This window comes from Rhinopithecus roxellana, chromosome 7 (assembly GCF_007565055.1).
Source record: "Rhinopithecus roxellana isolate Shanxi Qingling chromosome 7, ASM756505v1, whole genome shotgun sequence".
In the NCBI taxonomy this organism is placed as follows: domain Eukaryota; kingdom Metazoa; phylum Chordata; class Mammalia; order Primates; family Cercopithecidae; genus Rhinopithecus; species Rhinopithecus roxellana.
In genome coordinates this window covers 57,397,122-57,422,944 of record NC_044555.1, presented here as the reverse complement: position 1 = coordinate 57,422,944, position 25,823 = coordinate 57,397,122, and the positions used below count along the sequence as shown (strand labels likewise).

At 47.2% G+C, this 25,823-nt stretch overlaps 1 protein-coding gene and 1 non-coding gene across 3 annotated transcripts; both read right to left on the bottom strand.

Moving 5' to 3' along the window:
* Positions 1-983: 983 nt before the first annotated feature.
* ZNF275 (zinc finger protein 275) lies at positions 984-25,579 on the bottom strand. 2 transcript variants are annotated; one of them, XM_030934356.1, is made up of 5 exons: positions 25,447-25,562; positions 23,041-23,117; positions 9,558-9,614; positions 8,136-8,237; positions 984-7,136 (listed from the first exon to the last, which is right to left on the bottom strand). In XM_030934356.1, the coding sequence occupies exon 5, from the start codon at positions 7,105-7,107 to the stop codon at positions 5,980-5,982; it is 1,128 nt and encodes a 375-aa protein (XP_030790216.1). In that variant the 5' UTR covers positions 7,108-7,136; positions 8,136-8,237; positions 9,558-9,614; positions 23,041-23,117; positions 25,447-25,562; the 3' UTR covers positions 984-5,979. The 2 variants fall into 2 exon arrangements, with proteins under 2 accessions (XP_030790216.1, XP_030790215.1); XM_030934355.1 differs by lacking the exon at positions 9,558-9,614 and having other exon boundaries at positions 25,447-25,579.
* Positions 2,310-2,413, bottom strand: LOC115898918. The gene has a single exon (XR_004058568.1). It is a non-coding gene; the product is annotated as a small nucleolar RNA U13 (small nucleolar RNA).
* Positions 25,580-25,823: the final 244 nt, after the last annotated feature.

Here is a 25,823-nt window from a genome sequence, read left to right as displayed (position 1 = left end):
GCTGTGCAAATGGACCCATGCACATCTGAGGCTTGCCAGAAGAGCTTGCACACGTTTTAAGACAAAACAAACAGGTGGAATTCTCAGTAACAAGCACCATAATGATGCTTTTCCAGCAACTAAGTGACTTGCAAGTGGCGAGGGCTGGGCCACGCCGGGGCAGGCATTGGCTAGGGGTAGACGCACTGGGAGGTGGCTGCCTTGCCAAGTAGGAAGCAACCCTCAAGGGGGTGCAGTATCGCTCCACCCACCCAGAGCTGCACCTGGGGTAGAAGAACTGACAGTGGTGATGAGCATGGGCCCCTGCCAGAAGCCAGGGAGACTGGGGCAGTGGAGACAGTCATGTTGTCTCCTCCTGTTGGCTCCCATCGGGATGCGCACCCCGGAGCCCGAGGGATGGGATGTCCTTCTGCAATTGGGCTGCTGGCTCCACAGCTGAGCCATTGGCATTTAGAAGGGTCAGGAAACTGGGGCCTGCTCCTGCCCCTGACTTCTCTGAGGCAGTGGTCACCAGGCAGAGGGCCAGCCACAGGCCAGCAAGAGGACTGAACTCCTGCTCCCACCCCTATGCAGCCTAGAGAGGTGGGATGATTCTCAAGTCCCAAAGCCATGTTAATCCCATTCCCAGTCCCTGAGGGAGGAGCTGAGGATCTGGCCTTGTCTTCTGCTCCCACCTGGAATTACGACTTGGGGAGCCCTTGCTGCAGTGAGGGGAGGCTCAATGAAAGACCCCTTTCTGCCGAGGGAGAGCTCAGAACTCCAGGCAAACCAGCCTCCCCATCAGGGTGCTTCCTCTTCCCTCCAAGTGCCCAGCAAGCACTGGAATAACCATTCCCAGCAGGGGCCTGGACCCTGGACAGCACCTGGACCCCAGGAGGGGGCAGTTTCCAACTGCAAGGACAAGTATAGAACCCTATGGCATGGAGAAAGGAGCAAGGGAAGTGGCAAACGAAGCTGTGACAAAAGACGTCAGGGAAGACCAATGCCATTTAACATATATTTATTGAAATCTACTTGATGCAAGGCACTGTGCTAGATTTGGTAGGGGATCAGACACGAAAGGCCACCCCTGTCTTCTAAGAGCTCACAATTAAATGGGTGGGGGAGGGCTGAGGAGGAGGGGGTGAAGCCAAGTCCACAAACAGCTCTAGTGCAAGGCTGATTATAGTGAGTGCCAGAAAACAGACAAGGTAATGAGATGGGGGGAATGAGAAAAGAGTGCCAACAACCCAACAGAAAAATACAGAGATACGCAAATGACACTGAGGGCCAAGTTTAAAGAGACAGTTTCTGCTTTGCAAAGTAAACACCCAAAGTGATGCAATGAGAACCACAGAATGCAAGCACATTAGTAAGAGAGAAGTTAGCAATCCCCCCATCTGATGGACATGCTGGAAATTGTGAAACACTTCAAAAATAAGAGAACAGGGTGCGCTGTGACTTCACTCATTTTATGGCCTGCACGTGGTGGGTTCAGTAAAGGAACAATACCTAGACATAAAATCACAGGTTAAATTCACTGAGACTAGAAGGCATCAACTTTCACCCATCTTAGAGAACAGAGAACACACATTTAAACAGGTGTTCACGCAGTCAGGTGCGACTTGGCCGGGAAGCAGTCAAGTGGCAAAATGCAATAGAAAACAGTAGAGACCCACTCAAGCTGGCTCAAGTCAAGGAGTCTGTAGTGGGGACACATGTGGACCAATGACGGCTGCTGCCAGAAATCCAAGAACATCCCATGGCCAGGCCTTCCTCCCAGCAGGTGCCACACTCCTCACTCCTCTGAGTGCTGTGCTGCCCCCACACCTTCTGATGCCTAGAAGCTTCTGTTTCCTTGTCTGCATTGCAGATCTGGAAGGCCTGGTGTTGTCCATGGTCCATCGTGTTCTGCCAGCTCTATGCTCTGAAGACTGCTTGCTGCCCTTGGGTCAGGTGTTCGGTTCTGGCTGAATTAATGTGGCCTACAAGGGGGGTGGCAAATCACATGGTATGCAACAGGGCCACAACCCAGGGCTGTAGGTAGGGCAGGCGCTGTGCCAGTTCTAGCACAAAATCAAGCACATGGAATGCAACACCACTGGAGAAAGATGCCTGCTGCAATCGGGTGGGGACCATTCTGGAAATGCAAGAGTGGGGTGACACAGCTAACGGACACAGCTCATTGTAATAAGCAGTAGAAATGGTAAACAATTAGTTTCTTTTGAAACTTTTCACAAGTATTCAAAACTCTAATAAAAGTAATGGAGGATTTCTTTTTTCAAATGGTAGGAAAAGAACATATTTCTTTCTTTTTTTTTCTTTTACCATGTCAGGTGGGTACTGTGCCAACATAGTAACAAGGTTTGAAGGAGGCACATCTCACACACGTGCATGAAAACCCAATTGTCACGTGTATGAACTACAAAAGGATCAGGAAAAGAACACATTCCCTCGCAATAGGAATACATGAGGTTAGAAAGAAAACTGGAATGAGGTAGATGCATGAATGCACAGACAAGGATATGTGACAGGAAGCTGGGTGATATTTTGCATCTGACATAGCAGTACACCTAGAGAGCCCAAGGAAATCCACCCCAAGTTACCAGAGGCGAGAAATGAACTCGGCGAAATTAAAGGACACACGTTAAAGCCACAGACTGCGCTGAAAGAGAACACCGGTTTTACCGCAAACACTACGAACAGCTGTTCCATCAACCTTGACAGCAAAGACCAGATCTTTAGTGTTAACTCTAAAAGAGCATTTGTTTGAGAGAAAATTATTGAACCGAAGATGGGAAAGAGTCAAGGAGGACAGGAAGGGATGCCAAGACGCCACGTCCCAGTTGGGAGCAGTGACAACTTTATGCTATGTTCTGAGTTAATGCTGCATTCAATGGGATCCCTTCATAAAAGGGATCTACTTCAATGGGATCCCTCATGAAACCCAACAAATGATGAACGAATGGGCAAGACATGGCAGAGTACTTCTAGGTAAAGGTGCCAGACTTGCCCTGGTAGAGGTCAACCTTCTTTATCAAATGACATCTGTACAAAACATATCCTAACAACTCGAAAAGAGAAAACGGATCCGAGAAGAAAGTAGTGATTTCAGACACAGATTCACAACTACTCCAAGAACTGAGGCCCACAGGGCAAGAGGAATCACTATGTAACAAGTGCTTTTGGCTCCTCTCCAGCCTAGGGTCAGTGTGGAGATGTCGCATAATGCCACTGTGGTGGCCTGGGTCCATTTGAGAGGACGTTCTGGCCAAGGTCACAGGGGTCATTGTAGGACCTTGCTTCCCAGGATGGGGGCCTGAGAAGTCCTTCCAAGTTGTGTCTGCTAGGAAGCTCTGCCTCAGCCTTGGTGGGCCCACAAGGGCACACTTTCTTGCCAGACCCTCCTAGTGTCCCTGTCCCCAGCCACAACTGCTGGGAAGTCACAGTACAGCCCTGGTGGGGCTGGCTTCTATCTGTGGCTTCTGTGGACCACTGGAGGGGCAGGTTCCTCGCCAGACCTTGCTGCTGTTCCTCTTGGGGGAGCCTGCTAGAAATGGCAGCTCATACCCAGGAGGACCAGCTTCTACTTGTATGCCATACAGGCTGTCAGAAGGGTTCTACTGCCCTCCAAACCTTTGCTTTAGTGCTCCTCCTGGTCATGGCTGTTGCAAGTCATAGCCCAGGGCAGTGCTGCCAGCCTCTATCAGCATAACACGCAAGCCATCGGAGGGGCAGGGTTCCTCTCCAAGCCTCTGCTCTGTTGCCCTCGCTTAGGTGCGGCTGCAGGAAGTGATGCCAGAACACATGGGTGAATTTTCCCCTAGCTGCCCAAAGCAGAAGCATATGAACCAATCTCTTTCTAGTTCTAGAGTCACTGGCTGAAAGGAGGATGTGGTCCAGGCGAGTCTTCTTGTGTCCAAGGAGATGTCTCGTGGGTGAATCTGCTGCTCAGTCACTGAATCCACTCCGAGCACTGCCAAAGCTCCCAGGAGCTCAAAGGATGGCTGGGCTGCTTGCTCCCAGATCAAGTTTGGACCACCCCATTGATCTAGGTGAGGCCAAGCCCTGCTGCTGCTGGCAGGGTCTATATTGATGAACAGTCACAGAGTTCTGGCTAACCTATGACGGGAGCATCTCCAGTGTGCTGCAGTGGCCAGGTTGGATCGTCAAGTGGTGCCCACAGATAGACACGGAGTTTGCATCTCGGATGAGGAAAGAGCCTGCCCACCTGGTGTACTCACCTTCCGATGGGCAGGGGTTGCAGCTTTTTGTTTGTAATTAAAATTCTAGAGAAAATGTCATCATATCTAGCTACAGAAGCAATGAAAGTTATGACAGAGTGGACAAGAAATGAATGCTTGGATATGTAAAAATTAAAAGCTTTCACAACAGAAATGTAATAAAACTGCCACAAAGAGCAAAGCAATAAAACTGGAAAAGAGAACATCACCATCAATATAGAAAGAACTGCTACGTAAAGTCAATATATTGGAAGGTAACTTGAAAACTAGTCAAAGGAGATGAACAGACAATTTGCATGCATCAGAAACAGCATTTAAGTCATTGCATAAGAGAAAGATGAGACTGGTGGTCAGGAGGCCCGGGGTCTATCCCCAGTTCTGGTACTGACAAGTCACAGAATAATGGCAATAACTATGACAATGACAATGACAATGACAGCAGATGGCCTTCACTGAGTGTGGACCTCCATGCCAGGCTGGTGGTCCTGGCACTCTGCAGGCACGATGGCAGTCCTCATGATAACCTTCGGAGGTAGGTGCTGTGATCACCCCCGTTTTATAGAGCTGGAAACGGAAGGCTGGAGAAGTACCATCGAGGCCTGATACCAGGAGAGGCTCTTGTTTCCAAAAGGAGGCGTCACCCTGCACTCGAGTCCTTGAGATGTATCTCTTCTTAGGGGCATGCTCTCAACTATTTTGTTTTGAACAAACTAGTGCTGCTTGAGGACAAGACCCATTAGTTCAAAACAATCCTAATCGATGCTAGTTTTGGATATGTATAGGGGACACCAAATTGAAATGGTTTAAGAAAAAAAGATACAGACATTTAACCCAGATTCAATAACTGTTACTAGGCGTTTGGCCTCACAATGACATTTTGGGTGCTTTAAAAGAAAAGACGTTTAAAGGTTGTTTGAAAAAGTACCACCTTAAGTGGCTATATTGTAGAGTCACAGGACAGATTAAAAAATGACAAGAGAAATAGTCCTTATGTTCTGCAAATATGGTCTTGTGGCTTGGGAGAAAATTTCTCATGAGAGCCTCATGAAGGGACTGTCACTGAGCTACGGTGCAGAGCTCGGATGGAAGTGACTGGGTGTGTCTTGAAACTGTCTGATGACTCAAACAGGGCTCCCATGTTGGTGAAGACCGTGAGGAGTCAGAGTAAAATGATTTCGTGAAAGGGAGGATGGCAAAAATGGGGCATTTTCTAAATTAATATATTATTTTATATAATATGTGATTTACAGTATGTATGTATAACTAAATTAATAAATTAAATATTTTAAGACATTTGAGTGTTCTATTTACACCCCTAAAAATTTATAAATTCAAGTAGGCCAAAAAACATGAGGGCAATGTTCTCTTCAGGAAAGCTGGGATCGTATTATAAGGACGCCACCGTGGAATAGCTCTGTGTATTTCTCTGGGGTGGGGCGAGCTTGGAGTTGATGACCTCTAAGCCCCTCCCTACCCCACATCCAGATTTGTCCTCTCTCATTCTTGGATTCAAGGCATGTGTACTGAAATACCTTGATGGTGCCTCCTACCAGTTAAACCAGGCAAACCAAGTTAAATGGTACAAGCTACTCTCGATGGGCATAACGTAACACTTATAAATTGCTGGTGGCAGTATAAATCGGTCTCAACCTTTTGGAAGACAAAATATATAAGCGCTACAAAACTGTTCATCTCCTTTGACTCTGCCATCCTCTCTGGGGATTCCGTCCCTGTCCCGCGGGACCGCGGGGCATTTCTACTCGTGGTGGGTCGGCTGATGCTTCTGTAGCGCCGAGCGCCTCTTGAAGACACGGCCACACTGGCTGCATTCACAGCGCCGCGCCCCGCTGTGTATCCGCCGGTGGCGACTGAGGCCGGAGCTCCGGCGGAAGGCCTTGCCGCACTTGTCGCACTCATAGGGTTTCAGTCCGCTGTGGATGCGCCGGTGCTTGATGAGGTCGGAGGGACCGCGGAAGGCCTTGCCGCACTCGCCACACGCGTAGGGCCGCTCGCCACTGTGGATGCGTGCGTGCTCCAGGAGGCTGGAACTCTGGCGGAAGGCCTTGCCGCACTGGCCGCAGGCGTAGGGCTTCTCACCCGTGTGGATCCGCCGGTGCTTGGTGAGCTCCGAGCTCCTTCGGAAGAGCTTGCCGCAGTGGGGACACCCGTATGGCTTGGCCCCACTGTGGATGCGCTGGTGCTCAGCCAGCCCGTTGACCCCTCGGAAGGACTTGCCGCAGTCGTCACAGTCGAAGGGCAGGTGGCCAGTGTGCATGCGCTGGTGCTTGAGAAGCTCCTGGCGATCCAGGAAATCCCTGCTGCATGCCTTGCAGGCGAAAGGCTTTTCCGAAGTGTGAAGTTTCTGATGTCGGAAGAGGTGGGTGTTGACTTTGAAGGACCGCCCGCACTCCTCGCAATCAAAGGGCTTCTCTCTGCTGTGGACCCTCAGATGCTGACTGAGGCCTGCATTCTTCTTAAACCGTTTTCCGCACTCCTCGCACTCGAAGGGCTTTCCCTCCCTCTCCATCTGCTCCCTGTTCTCCGCGGCATTCTCCAGGGCCCTACTGGGGCCGGGCCGGGGTTCCCCAGCTACGTGGCTTTTCCTGTGCTCATTAAACTCCGCCACCCCCCTAAAGACCTTCCCGCAATCGCCACATTCCCAGCCCTTCTCCTCACTGTGGACTCTCTGGTGCTGGACAAGCAGGACTTTAAGCCGAAAGGTGTCCCCACACTCTTTACAAGCAAAATGATGTTCTATGGGCAGATTCTGTGGGCTCCCTCTCTTCCTGTCAGAGTCCCCATGCTGTCTGAATTCAGGACTGGGGCCACTGGCCCTTGGGGAGCTTGTGGACGCCATCTCCTGTGGCTGGGCGTCTTCCCCCATCGTCTGGTGTCGGGTGGCAGAGGTGCTTTCTGAAACGATAAACACAAGGCAGTGTAGTCTGCAGAGGAGGACTGAGGGGAGGGCCTCTCCTTTGTCAAGAATCTTTTTCTTTCTGAGACAGCCACTGAGCATGGGGCCTGGGCCCGGAAGCCACCAGAAGCAAGGACTGCAGAAGCCAGGGGCTGAGGGGCCTCATTCCATTCTGGACACTCTCTACCACAGTGGTGCTGAGGAGGTCACCCCTTCTGTGACTGGAGAGCAGCCACACATGTCCCCAGAGGCTCAGCTGGGCCCCCTAACCCTAACCCAAGCACCCCAAGAGCCCAGTTAATCCTCTCAAACCGAACCTATACCCCAAGAGCTCAGCTGGGCCCCCAACCCTAACCTCAACCCCAAGAGTTCAGCTGGGATCCCCAAACATAACCTGAATCTCCAAAGGGCCCTGCTGATCCTCAACCTAACCTCACTGTCAAGAGCTCAGCTGGGGCCCCAAACCCTAACTAGCACCCCAAAAGCTCGGCTGGGACCCCCAACCCTAACTTCAACTCCAAGAGCTCAGCTGGCCCCCCTAATCCTAACCTCAACTCCAAGAGCTCAGCTGGGCCCCTCAACCCTAACCCGAACCCCAAGAGCTCAGTTGGAACTCCTCAACTCTAATTCAAAACCTCCAAGAGGACAGCTGATCTTCTCAACCCTAACTTCAACCCCAAGAGCTCATCTGGGCTCCCCAGCCCTAACCCAAACCCCTGAGAGCTCATCTGTTTCAACCCTAACCTCAAGCCCAAGAGCTCAGCAGAGTCCCCAAACCCTAACCTCAACCCCAAGAGCTCAGCTGGGACCCCCAACCCTAACCCAAAACCCCTGAGACGCCAGCTGATCCTCTGAACCTTAATCTCAACCCCAAGAGCTCAGCTGGGACCCCCAACCTTAACCTCAAGCCTAACAGCTCGGCTGGGCCCTCCAACCCTAACCCAAACCCCAGCTCGGTTGGGCCTCCCCCAGTTTCCTCACATTTCTTTTTCACTCACCAGAGTACTTAGCTGGATCAGTGTTCGGCGATGGGTCTGATACCAACAGCACTTGTCCTTGTGCCAGGTGAGGGACCAAGGCAGGATTCAAAACAGGAACGCCTGCTCATGGGAAAGGAGATTGGTTACGGCGACAGCCAAAGATGACATGAGAATAATGGAGGAACATAGGCAAGGCCTTTGAAGGGGAACCCCCTTCCACCTTCAAAGACCAGGCTGGCCGTAACCTTAGGCAAGTCATTCATTCAGTTCAAAGGTGTTTCCCAAGGTCAGGCTCCTTCCAGGAGCTTGAGGAAGGCAGGATCTGGGCCCACCTGGGGGAGGCTCTGTGGAGGATCAAGTGGCCACCCTGAGGAGGTAATCCTCACCCTGCCTTCTCCCTGTCCACCCCCTCAGTGCTCACACATTTAACTTCATGCTCTTCCCAGACATGTGGACTTCCACAGCTCCCAAATCTGACTCCCAACAGTCTCTCCTCCTAAAACCTCCTCCCCACTGCACACATGCAGACCCCTAATGGGTGAACAAGATCTTGATCACATCAACCATTCTCTCACAAATAAACTCAAACCAAATGGTCATGCAATTTGCATAATTTGTGCATTAAAATGAAAAGAGTATTCTACATTACAGTGGCAGTGTTCTAATTTCTTTCCCAATAAAAGACTGAGAGGGGTTCTTTCCATGCCAAGAGGAGTTGGGGGAACTCATACTACTGTGACATATCAGGTGTGGCAGACCCATTGTGTTTCCCCACAATACAGGGAGAAGGTGAGCTTCTGTGGGGGTAGCCATGTGCCCCTTGCCCCACTCCAAGCAGGTGGTGAATTTGAGGAAGGGCTAGAACATCCTTACCCACATAGGTCACATTCCCATAATATGCCAGCACCCTCTGTTCAGGGTCCAGCTTAAACCACTCCCTTGTGGTGAGGTACCATGCCACATCGTCAAATGTCACCAAATCCTGAAAGAATTTCCAGGGCTAATCAGTCTTTCCATCTATTTTAGAATGAGGCAGGGGCAGCGCCAGTAATGCCAGGGACAAGAGGCGAGGGTCTGGAGTGGGTGTCTGTTGCTAACATGGAGGCCTAACCACAGCTCCAAGAAGTCCTGAAAAGAGAACCTGATCAAGCGCTAGGATCCCTGGGCCATGGCCCTGGCGTCTCGTCTTTCCAAGGGACCTCCGTTCAATCACTTTCCTGGATGGAAACTCAGCTTCCCCATCTGGATGATTGGGACTCCAAGCCCAGTGGATATCCAATCCTTGGCAGCCTCCAGAAGAGAAGCAGTGGGAGGGCAGGAAGGCAGCAGTTGGGGTTCATACTCTGCCGTATGTCATGCTGGGGCAAGAGACAGAGGCTGAGGCCAGATTCAGGGAGCGGTGAGAGAATCCCAAGCAAGGCAGAGGGAAGCACAGCTCACCTCAGCTTCCAGCATCTCAAGAGGGACTGCCAGGACCTGGTTTCTTGCTGCTCCATCCTGGGGAGAGTAAGACCTTGGGGATTAGGTGGAACTAAAGAAAGTGAAAAAGGCCATGAGTGATGACAGCCCTGTCCCTGGATCCCCTGGGAAGAGACTGGTGATTTCCTCTTCCTTGGTTTCTGATCTTGTTGAGTCTTCTCTCACATGTTGGCTGAATGACGAGCCAGGGCATGGAGATGCGTGAGAAAACACACCTTGAACAGGGCCTGGCAAAGAATGAACAGAGGCAGGCCAGAGGGAGCCAAGACAAGACCAGCAGATGCCAGCCCAGGCACAGCCAGGTGAAGACAGACCTAGACAGAGATCCAAGAGCAGGAAGACTGGCAAGCCTAGAAGTCCATGCTGACGCTGCACAGGAAGAAGGCACACCAAGATCATCAGAAGAAATAACCAGGACATGAGAGACCCTTTCCAACTTTGTAGAGGCAACAAAAAAACCGGATCAGGATGCCGGAGGGAAGACAGCAGGAATGGGGGCTTCTAGACCAGCAGTGAGGCCCTTAGAAGCCACAGCCCACTGACACAAGGAGGCTGGTGACAGCAAGACAGGTACACATGACAGCAGTTCTCTAATGCATTCAACCAAATGAGAAGTGGAACAAAACAGCTGGAAAAATAAGCCTCAAAGAAAAGATCTTCAAACACTAAATTGTTAAACAAAAGAGCTGAATGATTTCTACAAATTTTCTTCTTCTTCCTAATTGCAAATTATGTGAAAGATCCTACCACCGATATCCATGCATCACAGGCCTCCCACAACAGAGTTCAAAGAAACAGCTACACAGTTCCTGTTGTGATGACAGTTCAATTCAATTCATAATTCAGTGAAAAGGAAGGCTTTTTACACTGGCTCAAGGCCCACAAAATCTAGCTACTCCAGAAAGACTCTTATATAAAATTAAAGATGTTACATTAAAAAGAATGGACAGAAACTTCCACGTTTGGCTGCGATGGAGTAACAAGGAACAGATTTCACATCCTGCCATAAATAAGTAGAAAACAATGGAGAAAATATATGTGAAACAAGTTTTCAGACACTAGACAGCAGGAAGTACAGAATCACGATCCCCAAGAGAAAAGAAACAGATAAGGGGAGCCCTATCATTGCCTCAGCTCTCTGCCTGGAGGCAATTTCCAGATTGAGACTGTGTTGGGGTGGGCGAGAACCAAAGAGAGCTTAGTGGCTTTGCCAAGTTGAGGAGACACAGGCCAGCATTCAGAGCAGCTGAGGCAGCTGGAAGTTGCAGAGCAGAGTTCCAGAAAGGAGTTAGTTATGCAGTAAAAAGAGCTTCAAAAAATATGTATAAGCTTCCCTTTGAGTCTTTCCTGACTACTAGGCCATGCATGCATAGAGTGAAACTCCAAAAGCCCAGGAAAAGGGTGACCAGGAAGCTGTAAGCTGAACAATTCTCAGGACACACAAAGGTAGAGAGATATTCAAGGTCTGACCAACCAGTATAGAGTCCTCTGTGATCACCTGGGACACACAGTAGAGAATCCAGAGGCCTTAGTAGTAGGGCTGATGTATTCCTAGAGCCAAAGCTACACAAGACCTGTCTCAAAGAAAGCTTAAAAATAGGCCTCAAAGGGATCAAACTGATCCACAAATAACTACCACCCCAAATCCAGACACTCAACAATATAATCTTTATAATACCCAACATCCAATCAGAAGTTACTGAAATGCCAAAAAGCACAGAAATGTGGCCAGGGCAAGGAGAATAATCAGTTTATAGAAACACACAGAAATGACCAGTGACGACTCACAGACAAGGATAACAGCCAGTTTAATGATGTACAAGCATTAAAAGAAAAACAGGAATACAGTGAGAGAAATAGAAGATATAAAAAGAACCAAATAGAACTTCTGGAGGTGAGAACTATAATATTTAAAGTGAAAATTTTACTGGATGTGATTAACAGCAGACTAGATATCACACAAAAAAATTAGAGAACTTGATCTTTTCAAAAAACCAGCTCCTGGATTCATTGATTTTTTGAAGGGTTTTTTGTGTCTCTATCTCCTTCAGTTCTGCCCTGATCTTAGTTATTTCTTGCCTTCTGCTAGCTTTTGAATGAGTTTGCTCTTGCTTCTCTAGTTCTTTTAACTGTGATGTTAGGGTGTCAATTTTAGATCTTTCCTGCTTTCTCTTGTGGGCATTTAGTACTATAAATTTCCCTCTACACACTGCTTTAAATGTGTCCCAGAGATTCTAGTATGTTGTGTCTTTGTTCTCCTTGGTTTCAAAGAACATCTTTATTTCTGCCTTCATTTCGTTATGTACCCAGTAGTCATTCAGGAGCAGGTTGTTCAGTTTCCATGTAGTTGAGTGGTTTTGAGTGAGTTTCTTAATCCTGAGTTCTAGTTTGACTGCACTGTGGTCTGAGAGACAGTTTGTTATAATTTCTGTTCTTGTACATTTGCTGAGGAGTGCTTTACTTCCAATTATGTGGTCAATTTTGGAATAAGTGCGATGTGGTGCTGAGAAGAATGTATATTCTGTTGATTTGGGGTGGAGAGTTCTATAGATGTCTATTAGGTCTGCTTGCTGCAGAGATGAGTTCAATTCCTGGATATCCTTGTTAACTTTCTGTCTCGTTGATCTGTCTAATGTTGACAGTGGAGTGTTGAAGTCTCCCATTATTATTGTATGGGAGTCTAAGTCTCTTTGTAAGTCTCTAAGGACTTGCTTTATGAATCTGGGTGCTCCTGTATTGGGTGCATATATATTTAGGATAGTTAGCTCTTCCTGTTGAATTGATCCCCTTACCATTATGTAATGGCCTTGTCTCTTTTGATCTTTGTCAGTTTAAAGTCTGTTTTATCAGAGACTAGGATTACAACCCCTGCTTTTTTTTGTTTTCCATTTGCTTGGTAGATCTTCCTCCATCCCTTTATTTTGAGCCTATGTGTCTCTGCATGTGAGATGGGTCTCCTGAATACAGCACACTGATGGGTCTTGACTCTTTATCCAATTTGCCGGTCTGTGTCTTTTAATTGGAGCATTTAGCCCATTTACATTTAAGGTTAATATTGTTATGTGTGAATCTGAGCCTGTCATTATGATGTTAGCTGGTTATTTTGCTCGTTAGTTGATGCCGTTTCTTCCTAGCATCGATGGTCTTTACAATTTGGCATGTTTTTGCAGCGGCTGGTACCAGTTGTTCCTTTCCATGTTTAGTGCTTCCTTCAGGAGCTCTTGTAGGGCAGGCCTGGTGGTGACAAAATCTCTCAGCATTTGCTTGTCTGTAAAGGATTTTATTTCTCCTTAACTTATGAAGGTTAATTTGGCTTGATATGAAATTCTGGGTTGAAACTTCTTTTCTTTAAGAATGTTGAATATTGGCCCCCACTCTCTTCTGGCTTGTAGAGTTTCTGCTGAGAGATCTGCTGTTAGTCTGATGGGCTTCCCTTTGTGGGTAACCCAACCTTTCTCTCTGGCTGCCCTTAACATTTTTTCCTTCATTTCAACTTTGGTGAATCTGACAATTATATGTCTTGGAGTTGCTCTTCTCGAGGAGTATCTTTGTGGCATTCTCTGTATTTCCTGAATTTGAATGTTGGCCTGCCTTGCTAAGTTGGGGAAGTTCTCCTGGTTAATATCTTGCAGAGTGTTTTCCAACTTGGTTCCATTCTCCCCATCACTTTCAGGTACACCAATCAGATGTAGATTTGGTCTTTTCACATAGTCCCATATTTCTTGGAGGCTTCGTTTGTTTCTTTTTACTCCTTTTTCTCTAAACTTCTCTTCTCACTTCATTTCATTCATTTGATCTTCAATCACTGATACCCTTTCTTCCAGTTGATTGAATCGGCTACTGAAGCTTGTGCATTCGTCACGTAGTTCTTGTGCCATGGTTTTCAGCTCCATCAGGTAATTGAAGGACTTCTCTACACTGGTTATTCTAGTTAGCCATTCGTCTAATCTTTTTTCAAGGTTTTTAGCTTCTTTGTGATGGGTTCGAACTTCCTCCTTTAGCTCGGAGAAGTTTGATCGTCTGAAGCCTTCTTCTCTCAACTTGTCAAAGTCATTCTCTGTCCAGCTTTGTTCCGTTGCCGGCAAGGAACTGCGATCCTTTGGAGGGGGAGAGGTGCTCTGATTTTTAGAATTTTCAGCTTTTCTGCTCTGTTTTTTCCCCATCTTTGTGGTTTTATCTACCTTTGGTCTTTGATGATGGTGACGTACAGATGGGGTTTTGGTGTGGATGTCCTTTCTGCTTGTTAGTTTTCCTTCTAACAGTCAGGACCCTCCACTGCGGGTCTGTTGGAGTTTGTTGGAGGTCCACTGCAGACCCTGTTTGCCTGGGTATCAGCAGTGGAGGCTGCAGAACAGTGAATATTGCTGAACAGCAAATGCTGCTGCCTGATCGTTCCTTTGGAAGTTTCATCTCAGAGGGGTATCTGGCTGTGTGGGGTGTCAGTCTGCCCCTACTGGGGGATGCCTCCCAGTTAGGCTACTTGGGTGTCAGGGACCCACTTGAGGAGGCAGTCTGTCCATTCTCAGATCTCAGCCTCCGTGCTGGGAGAACCACTACTCTCTTCAAAGCTGTCAGACAGGGACATTTAAGTCTGCAGAGGTTTCTGCTGCCTTTTGTTTGATTATGCCCTGCCCCCAGAGGTAGAGTCTACAGAGGCAGGCAGGCCTTCTTGAGCTGTGGTGGGCTCCACCCAGTTCGAGATTCCAGGCCGCTTTGTTTACCTACTCAAGCCTCAGCAATGGCAAGACTAATAAAGAAGAAAAGAGAGAAGAATCAAATAGATTCAATAAAAAATGATAAATGGGATATCACCACCGACCCCACAGAAATATAAACTACCGTCAGAGAATACTATAAACACCTCTACGCAAATAAACTAGAAAATCTAGAAGAAATGGATAAATTCCTAGACACATGCACCCTCCTGACTAAACCAGGAAGAAGCTGAATCCCTGAACAGACCAATAACAGGCTCTGAAATTGAGGCAAAAATTAATAGTCTACTAACCAAAAAAGTCCAGGACCAGACGGATTCACAGCCAAATTCTACCAGAGGTACAAGGAGGAGCTGGTACCATTCCTTCTGAAACTATTTCAATCAATAGAAAAAGAGGGAATCGGCCGGGCACAGTGGCTGACGCCTGTAATCCCAGCACTTTGAGAGGCCAAGGCGGGCAGATCACGAGGTCAGGAGATCGAGACCATCCTGGCTAACATGGTGAAACCCTGTCTCTACTAAAAATGCAAAAAATTAGCCAGGTGTGGTGGCAGGCACCTGTAGTCCCAGCTACTTGGGAAGCTGAGGCAGGAGAATGGCGTGAACCCGGGAGGTGGAGCTTGCAGTGAGCCAAGATCGCGCTGCTGCACTCCAGCCTGGGCGACTGAGCGAGACTCCGTCTCAAAAAAAAAAAAAAAAAAAAAAAGAAAAAGAAAAAGAGGGAATCCTCCCTAACTCATTTTATAAGGCCAGCATCATCCTGATACCAAAGCCTGGCAGAGACACAACAAAAAAAGAGAATTTTAGACCAATATCCCTGATAAACATGGATGCAAAAATCCTCAATAAAATACTGGGAAACCAAATTCAGCAGCACATCAAAAAGCTTATCCACCATGATCAAGTGGGCTTCATCCCTGGGATGCAAGGTTGGTTCAACATATGCAAATCAATAAATGTAATCCAGCATATAAATAGAACCAAAGACAAAAACCACATGATTATCTCAATAGAGGCAGAAAAGGCCTTTGACAAAATTCAACAGCCCTTCATGCTAAAAACTCTCAATAAATTAGGTATCGATGGGACATATCTCAAAATAACAAGAGCTATTTATGACAAACCCACAGCCAATATCATACTGAATGGGCAAAAACTGGAAGCATTCCCTTTGAAAACTGGCACAAGACAGGGATGCCCTCTCTCACCACTCCTATTCAACATAGTGTTGGAAGTTCTGGCCAGGGCAATTAGGCAGGAGAAAGAAATAAAGGGTATTCAATTAGGAAAAGAGGAAGTCAAATTGTCCCTGTTTGCAGATGACATGATTGTATATTTAGAAAACCCCACTGTCTCAGCCCAAAGTCTCCTTAAGCTGATAAGCAACTTCAGCAAAGTCTCAGGATACAAAATCAATGTGCAAATATCACAAACATTCTTATACACCAATAACAGACAAACAGAGAGCCAAATTATGAGTGAACTCCCATTCACAATTGCTTCAAAGAGAATAAAACACCTAGGAATCCAACTTACAAGGGATGTGAAGGGCCTCTTCAAGGAGAACTACAAACCACTGCTCAACGAAATAAAAGAGGACACAAACAGATTGAAGAACATTCCATGCTCATGGATAGGAAGAATCAGTATCGTGAAAATGGCCATACTGCCCAAGGTAATTTATAGATTCAATGCTATACGCATCAAGCTACCAATGACTTTCTTCACAGAATTGGAAAAAACTAGTTTAAAGTTCATATGGAACCAAAAAAGAACCTGCAGGGCCAAGACAATCCTAAGCCAAAAGAACAAAGCTGGAGGCATCATGCTACCTGACTTCAAACTATACTACAAGGCTACAGTAACCAAAACAGCATGGTACTGGTACCAAAACAGAGATATAGACCAATGCAACAGAACAGAGCCCTCAGAAATAATACCACACATCTGATCTTTGACAAACCTGACAAAAACAAGAAATGGGGAAAGGATTCCCTACTTAATAAATGGTGCTGGGAAAACTGGCTAGCCATATGTAGAAAGCTGAAACTGGATCCCTTCCTTACATCTTATACAAAAATTAATTCAAGATGGATTACAGACTTAAATGTTAGACCTAAAAACATAAAAACCTTAGAAGAAAACCTAGGCAATACCATTCAGGACACAGGCATGGGCAAGGACTTCATGTCTAAAACACCAAAAGCAATGGCAACGAAAGACAAAAGTGACAAATGGGATCTAATTAAACTAAAGAGCTTCTGCACACAAAAAAAGAAACTACCATCAGAGTGAACAGGCAACCTACAGAATGGGAGAAAATTTTTGCAATCTACTCATCTGACAAAGGGCTAATATCCAGAATCTACAAAGAACTCAAACAAACTTACAAGAAAAAAACAAACAACCCCATCAAAAAGTGGGTGAAGGATATGAACAGACACTTCTCAAAAGAAGACATTTATGCAGCCAACAGACACATGAAAAAATGCTCATCATCACTGGCCATCAGAGAAATGCAAATCAAAATCACAATGAGATACTATCTCATACCAGTTAGAATGGCGATCATTAAAAAGTCAGGAAACAACAGGTGCTGGAGAGGATGTGGAGAAATAGGAACACTTTTACACTGCTGGTGGGACTGTAAACTAGTTCAATCATTGTGGAAGACAGTGTGGCGATTCCTCAAGGATCTAGAACTAGAAATACCATTTGACCCAGCCATCCCATTACTGGAGATATACCCAAAGGATTATAAATCATGCTGCTATAAAGACACATGCATATGTATGTTTATTGCGGCACTATTCACAACAGCAAAGACTTGGAACCAACCCAAATGTCCATCAATGACAGACTGGATTAAGAAAATGTGGCACATATACACCATGGAATACTATGCAGCTGTAAAAAAGGATGAGTTCATGTCCTTTGTAGGGACATGGATGAAGCTGGAAACCATCATTCTCAGCAAACTATCGCAAGGACAAAAAACCAAACACCGCATGTTCTCACTCATAGGTGGGAATTGAACAATGAGAACATTTGGATACAGGAAGGAGAACAGCACACACCGGGGCCTGTCGTGATGTGGGGGTAGGGGGGAGGGATAGTATTAGGAGATATACCTAATGTAAATGACGAGTTAATGGGTGCAACACACCAACATGGCACATGTATACATATGTAACAAACCTGCACGTTGTGCACATGTACCCTAGAACTTAAAGTATAAAAAAAAAATTAGACAACTTGATGACATAGCAATACAAATGATCTCAAAAGAAGCTCAGAGAGAAAAAAGAGTTTTTAAAAACAAACAGCATCTCAATGACCTGGGGTAAGAGAAAATGGTCTAACACCTACATAACTGGAACCTGAGAAGGTGAAGAAAAGTGGGTGAGGGATAAAAAACACAGTTGAAGAAATAATGGTAGGACAGTTTTCCAAATTTGATGAAAACTATAAGCTCACACATCCAAGAAAGTCAGTGAACCCCTAGCAAGACTTTAAAAGACCCATAATAATCAGACTGCTGAAAAACCAGTGATAAAGAGAAAGTCTTCAAATAGCCAGAGGAAAGAAATGATGTTGCTGCGTGGAGAGGAACAGAGTAATTACTAACTTCTTATCAGAGAATGTGCAAGTCAGAAAACCAGTGCATGACATTTTTAAAGTGCTAAAAGAAAAACAAACCTGTCAACTTAGAATTCTATATTCAAGGAAAATGTCCTTCCAAAATGAAGGCAAAATAAAGTTTGTTTTCAGACAAAAGCTGAGAGAATTCATCACTGGCAGATCTCTACTATAGGAAATATTAAAGGAAATCTTTCAGGTTGAAAGAAAATGATAGTAGGTGGAAAGATGGATCTACACAAAGGCATGAAGAACACCAGGAATATAAATATGTGGGGAAATATACAATGCTTTTACCAATCTCACTTTTAAATGTTTTAAAAGACATTCAATCATTCAAAGCAAAAATAATAAAAAGGTAGTGTGGGGTTTATAACATCAGAAGTAAAACATACGATTGTGTGTTCTGGCAAGTCCTCCAAGACTCTGATACATGCTAATAAGCCAACAGCAGAGATCAAATATATACTAAAAATAATCTGAAAGAAGAAGGGTAAAGAAAAAGAGGGGAAAAAAGAATGGAAGGGGCAAATAAAAACAAATAGCAAGATGGCAAACTTAAACCCAACCACGTGGATAGTTAAGGTAAGTGTAAATGGACTAAATACTCCGATCAAAAGGCAGAGATTGTCAGGCTGTAATAAAAACAAAGACATACTGTCTACAAGAAACTTTAAATATAAAGGCACAGATAGGTTAAAAGTAAATGGATGGAAAATAGAAAACAGGATACTAGAACCAACACAGAGTCTAGAAAATCCCAATGTCATAAAAAAGTGGGGGAAAGAATGAATGACAAATGTGGCTAAGAGCTCTGGAGACACTACCAAAGAGCCCTAGAACTCAGCAGGAAGAAAGCTGGAGGATTTCAATATAAAACCAACAGGTGCCAGCGTAGGATGATATGCTGCAGATGACAAAAATGTGAATCTTTCATAGATGATACAGGCATAGATAGTTACTCTCCCTTGAAAACCCAAAGAGGGTAAGGGAAGGGGAGGAGATGGTTAAGTATATATTTGCATTTTAGGAGAAAAAAGGAAAAAAGTGAGAGTGACTTGTAGCTAGAATAAGCACATCTCTAATGTGTATGTGACCACATGGGGTTGGAGTTGGGGAGAGTCAAGGTCTAGAAAGATCTGCTTTCTTTTTCTGTAATGTGAGAATTTTTAGTAACCAAGCTGAATTTTGTTGGTATCAGAAAAGCATAACAATTGTAAAATATTTTGGTTTTAAAATACTTTGAGTAAGAAAGATGCTCAGCTGTGAGAAGCCAAGGGCTGAGGCCAAGGAGTCAATGGGGAGTGGCCCTTCGCTTGGGTAAAAAACCCAGCATTTCCTGGGATCCCCACACAGCAGGGCAAGTGCAGGGGAGAAGGGCTGGCAGGAATCTGTGGGCGGTCCACGAAGGGCAATGACCAGAAAGCCTAGAGACAGGCCCATGGGGTTGTGACTTCCTGGGCTCCTCCCTGCAAGCTATCAGCACCTAAGAAGTGCGGGCAGAAGGCCTCATCTAGTCCCAGAATCCAAGGCAGCCCCATTCCCATCTTTAACTGGCTGTCTGGCACAGGGGCTTCCCCAGTGTGAGTTCATGTTCATCCTCAGGTGCTCAGCAGCCACACCCTCTCTGTCCCACTGTCACCTGGGCAGGGCCCTGCTGGTCTGCTGGATTCCTCTGGTATACATTCAATGTCTGATTTGACTTTGGCTTCCAGTACAAAATGAACTGGTCATAAATTACTTACACAATTCATTAAAAAAAAATTCACTTCCAATTGACATTGACATTTGGCTGCCAAATGGAATGGAGAGGGGGATATTGTGGATATACCTTCTGAGAAAGAGGACCTGTTAGAGACCTCTTCTCACTGACCTCAGGCCAGAGACCTAAGAACTTAGCCTTCTGACAAGGTTCTGCCCCAGCCCCCCAATCCCATATCTTGCCCTGACACATCGCAGTGACACCCAGACACACTGGCCTTCATTCAATCCTAGATAGGCCAAGACTGTGGCCTTCAAGGCCTCTGAAACTGCTGAGAGTACCATGGGCTTCTCATGGATGGCTCCTTCTGAGAATTCGGGCTTCAACTCTATTTTTATTTTTCTGAGACAGGGTCTCACTCTGTCACCCAGGCTGGAATGTAGTGGTGCCATCACAGCTCACTGCAGCCTTGACCTCCCAAGCTCAAGTGATCCTCCCGCCTCAGCCTCTTGAGTAGCTGGGACTACAGCTGCGTGCCACCACCCCTGGCTAAATTTTTAAATTAAAAAAAAAAAAAAAAATTGTAGAGATGGAGTCTCACTATGCTGCCTAGACCAGTCTCGAACTTCTGGACTCAAGCCATCTTCCTACCTCAACCTCCAAATGCTGAGACTATAGGTGTGAACCACTGCGCCTGGCCCACATCAGGCTTCAACTCTAATGTCACCTCCTTAGAATGCCTTCACTCTCTAGTGTCCATCATAGTCTACTCGGAACATTTTTGCTAACTAAAAACTATCCAATGAAATTGCTTGCTTCTAACTGACAGTCCCCAGGAGAAATGGAGCTCCAACAGCGCAGGGGTGCTTTCTCATTCTTGGTCACTCCTGAGTCCCCAGTGTCTGCAGCAGCTCCTGGCCCTGAGTGGGCACGTGATAAATTGCGGGGTGACTGAATCAATGTGTGTGGGGAGTGGCATGTTAAATGAAGCACACTTCCAATACCGGAGCATGCACTACACGTGTTTGGAGCCATGCATCTCCCTTCCTGTAATTCACTTATCACATCCTGTGGTTATTACCGCCTCCATTCACAGAGAAGGAAACCAGGGCTCTGGGAGGTTAACTTGCTTAATATCCATCTCCCAAGATTTGAGACTTTTCGAACCACACCAGAGAAGAGCGAAATAATATCCAACCTATAACACCACGCCACAGCCAGAAGACAGACTGGGGGTGAGGCTTAGTGTCATCTAGGCCTAATGGTATATATGGGTGTTTGGGTGCTGCCTTTAAACCATCCTGTTAACATGCCCTCACTGCACAATGAGACATGTCATTCCTCTCTCTCTTTCTCTGTCTCTGTCTCTTACACACACACACACACACACACACACACACACACACACACACACACACACACAGAGTCCTCCCCAGCCACCCACGTTTAATCGAGTGAATCCTCCTGAAGTGTTCCATTTAATAGGGCAAATCCTACTGAAGTGTTTTTACTTAATTGGCATGATTAACTGTTGAAATCCTGGAGCCATAACTCCCAAATGAATTGTTAATAATCCTTTCCTGTGCAGCAACAGGAGTGCCCCTTCCTGTAGCAGCTCACCCAGGGGACTCAGCCTGAGAGCACTTTAGCTCTCAGTGGCTGCGTGATCACCACCCACAGTGACAGAGCCCCTGGACATGGAGATCATTTAAAAGGTACTCATAAAAATGGGAGGAAAGAAGTGGGGCCTGCTTCCACAAAAGGAAACGAAACTTTGCATAATTAATCAATCAAGTATATCAGGTAAAAGAGCTTCATGAGAAGCAAAGGAAGGTCATTAAAAAAAAGATAACACATTAATCCCTATTGCAGATCAAAATAAAATTATCATCAATCCTAGAGATAATCGGATCATTTAGGATCTATGTTGCACAACTGTTCTATTTTAAAATGGTGGAAATAATCAGGAAAAGAAGCTGGATACTGTGACAAAAGTGACAAACGCAGGTGTCCACTGCCTTCTGACAGTGGATCTTGGGGAATCAAGGTCGAAGGAATTCCAGACAGAACATGAAAATCATTGTAATGCACACCTGATGGACACACAGGGTAATGCTGACCTTGAAGTAAGGCACTTTCACTCACAGCACAAAAGCATGTCCTGAATCTCGTAGGTGCACTCCTACATACAACTGGGAAATATGAACGCTCAAAGAAATACTGTGGGAAAACACATTTCCAACCCTTAATGTAAGTGGTATTACTCTCCTTCTTTCAATGGGATCTGAAGATAGTCTAAAGACTATAAACTCCCAGAAAGCAAAGGCCCTGTCAAGGTCAGCTGTGAATTGCACACTGGACCTAGGCAAGCACCATTACACTGCAGCTGTTTAACAAACATCTGCTAGAATAAATGGAAAATAATGATGTCAATGTCAACCTACTGCCGATAATTTGAAAAATTATGCTTTCTAAAACACAAGAGCTCACGTGAGTGAACAAATCTTCCTGCTCACGTGCTTTAGATCACAATGTAAATTTTAACCAACTTATTTAAATCAAATTTACTGCATGGAAGCAGAAAACACTAAGAGACTCAAAATAATCATTCCACTTCGATGTGGAAGAACAGAAATGAAAAGTTGAACTCAACAGAGACAAAAAACAACCCATGTCAAAAAATGTAGTAATAATGAGATGTTTCCTGGTTATCTTTGGATTAAAGACACTCCTGCCTCACTGCTGAATGTTTGGCTACTGGCTAATGGTAGCTTCTGAGCCTAAAGACCAGCATTCAACTGATTTTATTGCACAAATAGCCAAGCAACATTCTCTAACAGGTGCGCTGTCCTTCCCTGGGCAGGGGAAAGGCAGCGAGGCCACCCAAATAAGCCTCATCTGGAAGGTTCCAGAAGCTTCCAAGGGGTGCCAGAAACACCTGGACTCTCTGAAGCATCTAAATAAAGACCTGGAGCAGAATGTCCTCAGGCCCTAAAGCTTGAGTTTACCCAGAAGACAACAGGTGGCTTGTGTTCTGTTCAGTTCCAGGCCAGAGCAAATGTACCCCAAAGGGTGTCTTCAAAGGTTTCCACTCACAAGAGATCCAATTCAGATGGATGGCTTCTGCTCCCTCTCCCATCCAAAAGGGAGATTAGATTCCAAATTCTCTTTCCTGAATATCTTTTCTCCTGTGAGTTGTGTTGCTTGGATTGAGAGAACTGTCTCTGGGCATAGACAGTTCAGCAACAATGGCATAGATGAAAATATAAGTGCTTCTGGAACCAAAACGATACTCCTCACCATGTTGTAACCCCACCTATAGGGTCTTCTGATAGCATGCCCAGCGTCAAGGCCAGCAGACACCACGCATAAACACTGAGACTTACCCAAAAGAGACACACATGGATGACTCATCATGGCTCAGAACTACTCCAAGGGATCAGCCTGGCAGGTAAGGTCCCACCTGTTTGATTGCAATGATTCAGGTGAACAGAAGCAGACCCATGTGCACCTCCCAGCAACCTGGCCCCCACATTTTGGGGGATGTACTGAACTGGGCCAGATACAGGGTTCGACTGAATATACACCGCCACAATCTGGATCCACCCTAGCCAGGTCAGGATGCAACCCTTGAGCCAAGTCCAGGGCCACGCTGGGCCTGGCCTTCATGTTCTTTCCACCTGACAGGCCAGGAGGCGGAAGTGAAGGCCCCACGTGGGCCCACCCTGTCCCGTCCCAAAGCAGCAAACAGGCTGCTACTCTAAGTAGCAGAATCCTGAAGGGTCTAAAGAGAGGGTGTCTCACCAGGAAAGTCTGTCTCTCTTGGGGTATTTGTGTCTGTGTGTGCCTTTTTCTGTATGTGTGGGTGGGAAGGCATCTGTTTCCTCTCTCACTTTGCCTGGGCACCTGTCTCTTTATGTTTGGGTTTCTATCTTATTTCCTTTCCATAAAAAGCCAGAAGGTAGACCAGAAGGGGATTTTGTAGTGTTTGTTGTACTTAATTGAGGAAAGTTTTGTGTTCCCATTTCCCCAAGAATATTCATGGCATCTTACTAAAAATCAAAATAAATTGTAAGTATAGCTGTCTTTAGGTAACACTGCCTGGATACAAAAGATTCGAAATTGGGGGTGGGGTGGGATGCTATGCAAATTGCAAGGAGCCCAGGCAGGTTTGGGTAAGGGCTGGATCATCGGGTGAGAAAGTTGGTTTGGAGTTCACTAAGAACTCATGTGGGAGTGTAGCAGGTTTGGGAGAGACCAAGGGATCTGCATTTTTCAACAAGCACCCCAGGAGATTATGATGCAGAACTGCACGTCCTTAACACTGGGCCTGTCTAGAATCTGGAGGTTCCCAGATTCTCCAACTCTCAGAATCTCTGTCATTGACAGGATTCCTGCCCAGGAGCCTTGTGAAATGGGAGCCCACTATCTCCGAGTCTGTGCTGATGGTTAGAAGAGAATTCACACGTTCTAGTAGATTTCCAAGGGGTCCCTCACAGACAGAAGGCTGAAAATCACTACTCAATAGGGTTCTATATATAAAACTCACAGTGTCTGGCCCAGTTCAGTACATCTCCCCAAAATGTTACTAGGGGGATATACTGAACTGGGTCAGACACTGTGCAAGTGGCTTCTACTTGAAGGTCCAATGTTGTGGGGTGGGGGGACTGTGGGGGTGGGGAAGGGCTGAGGCAGCATTAGTACCTAGGGGAGGTGCTGTTCCCGCAATCCCATCTGAAATTCTCTTGTAAAGGAAAAATGTCGGGCTGAGGTTGAAGAGGAAATGTTTCATTGACCAAGGAGACTGGAGGGGGGCCGCGGGCCCAGCTAGGCCAAGGCTGGCTGGAGGGCTTCAATTGGAACAGGGTGGCAGGGTGGGACCTCTGGGAAGAGGGCCAGGAATGGGGGCGGGGGTTGTTTGAAAGGGACCATGGACTTTGGGCGGCAGGCGAGTGGTGGGGTGGGGGTTGTGGAAAAGACATGTAATTAATCACCCAAATATAGACTGGAGGAGCCAGCAAAGGAGTTTAAGGGGGCGGGGGCACTGGAGTGGGAGATGGCAGACCCCAGTAGGGGAGAGAAAAAGACTGGTTCAGACAGAGGGCCTTGAGCTCAGCTCACGGCCCCCTTTCCCCTCCGTCCCCACAGTTCTCTCTCTAGGCTACCTACCTGCCCCCATCCTCCCCACCAAGCTGAGGCTTAACCCCCACCCAACCCACTCAAAAGGAAAGGAGGGACTCCCCAGTGGGAATTGTTCCCACCTAGCCCACCCTCCCAGCGCCCAGACTGCGGCTCAGCCCCTCCCCTAGACCAAGGAAAAGTCCTTTAATCCCCACCCCTACAACGCCCCCTCCAGATCGGGCTCCTAGGCGTTAGGGGCGATGGTCCTCTCTTTCCGCCCCTGAGCGGTTCTCATCTCCTAGCTTCCCCCAAAGAGCAGAGCAGGCCTCCGCACTTTAGCGATTCCCACCCGGGACCGCCGCCCCCTGCCCGCCTCGGGAAGGCCTTCGGGCCTCTTCGTACTCGTCATCCGGGACCCGTTCCCAGCTCTGGCCCGCCCAAGGCCGAGCAGCTCTCCAACAGCCCAGAGACGCCCCCTCCCTGCACCGTGCACTCTTCTGCGGCCCGCACACTCGCTCCAGCCCCGCACACGGTCCTGCGCCTCCTGCACATCCTCTCGCGGCCCTGCACGCTCACTCGGGCCCTCACATCCTCCTGCCGCCCCCACGATCACCTCCGCCCTGCGGCCCCTCCAGCGCCTCCGTACATCCTCCCGCGGCCCGCACACTCACCCAGGCCCGGCGGCGGCCGACGCGCGGCCCTCGGTGGAGCAGCGCTGGCGAGGCCCAGGCAGGCCTGGCGTGGCAGGAAGCGCCACGGAGCCGCCACTGCCCGGCCGAGCTAACAGCCCCGCGGCGCGTTTCCGGAGCCGTGAGCGCAGCCCGGGGTTCTGAGGGAGCGAGGCCCCGCCCCGGCCCCAGTCTCGGCCCCGATTGGCCAGGAAAGGGGGCGGGGCGGGAAACGGGCGTGGTTTGGGGGCGGGGCGGACTGGGCAGGCAAATCTGATCAGCCTGCGGGGGAGCTGCGCGCGCGGGCTGAACGCTTGTGGGGAGGTGGGGAGGAGTGGAATGAGCGTGAGAATGAATGAATGAACGAGCGAACAAATCGA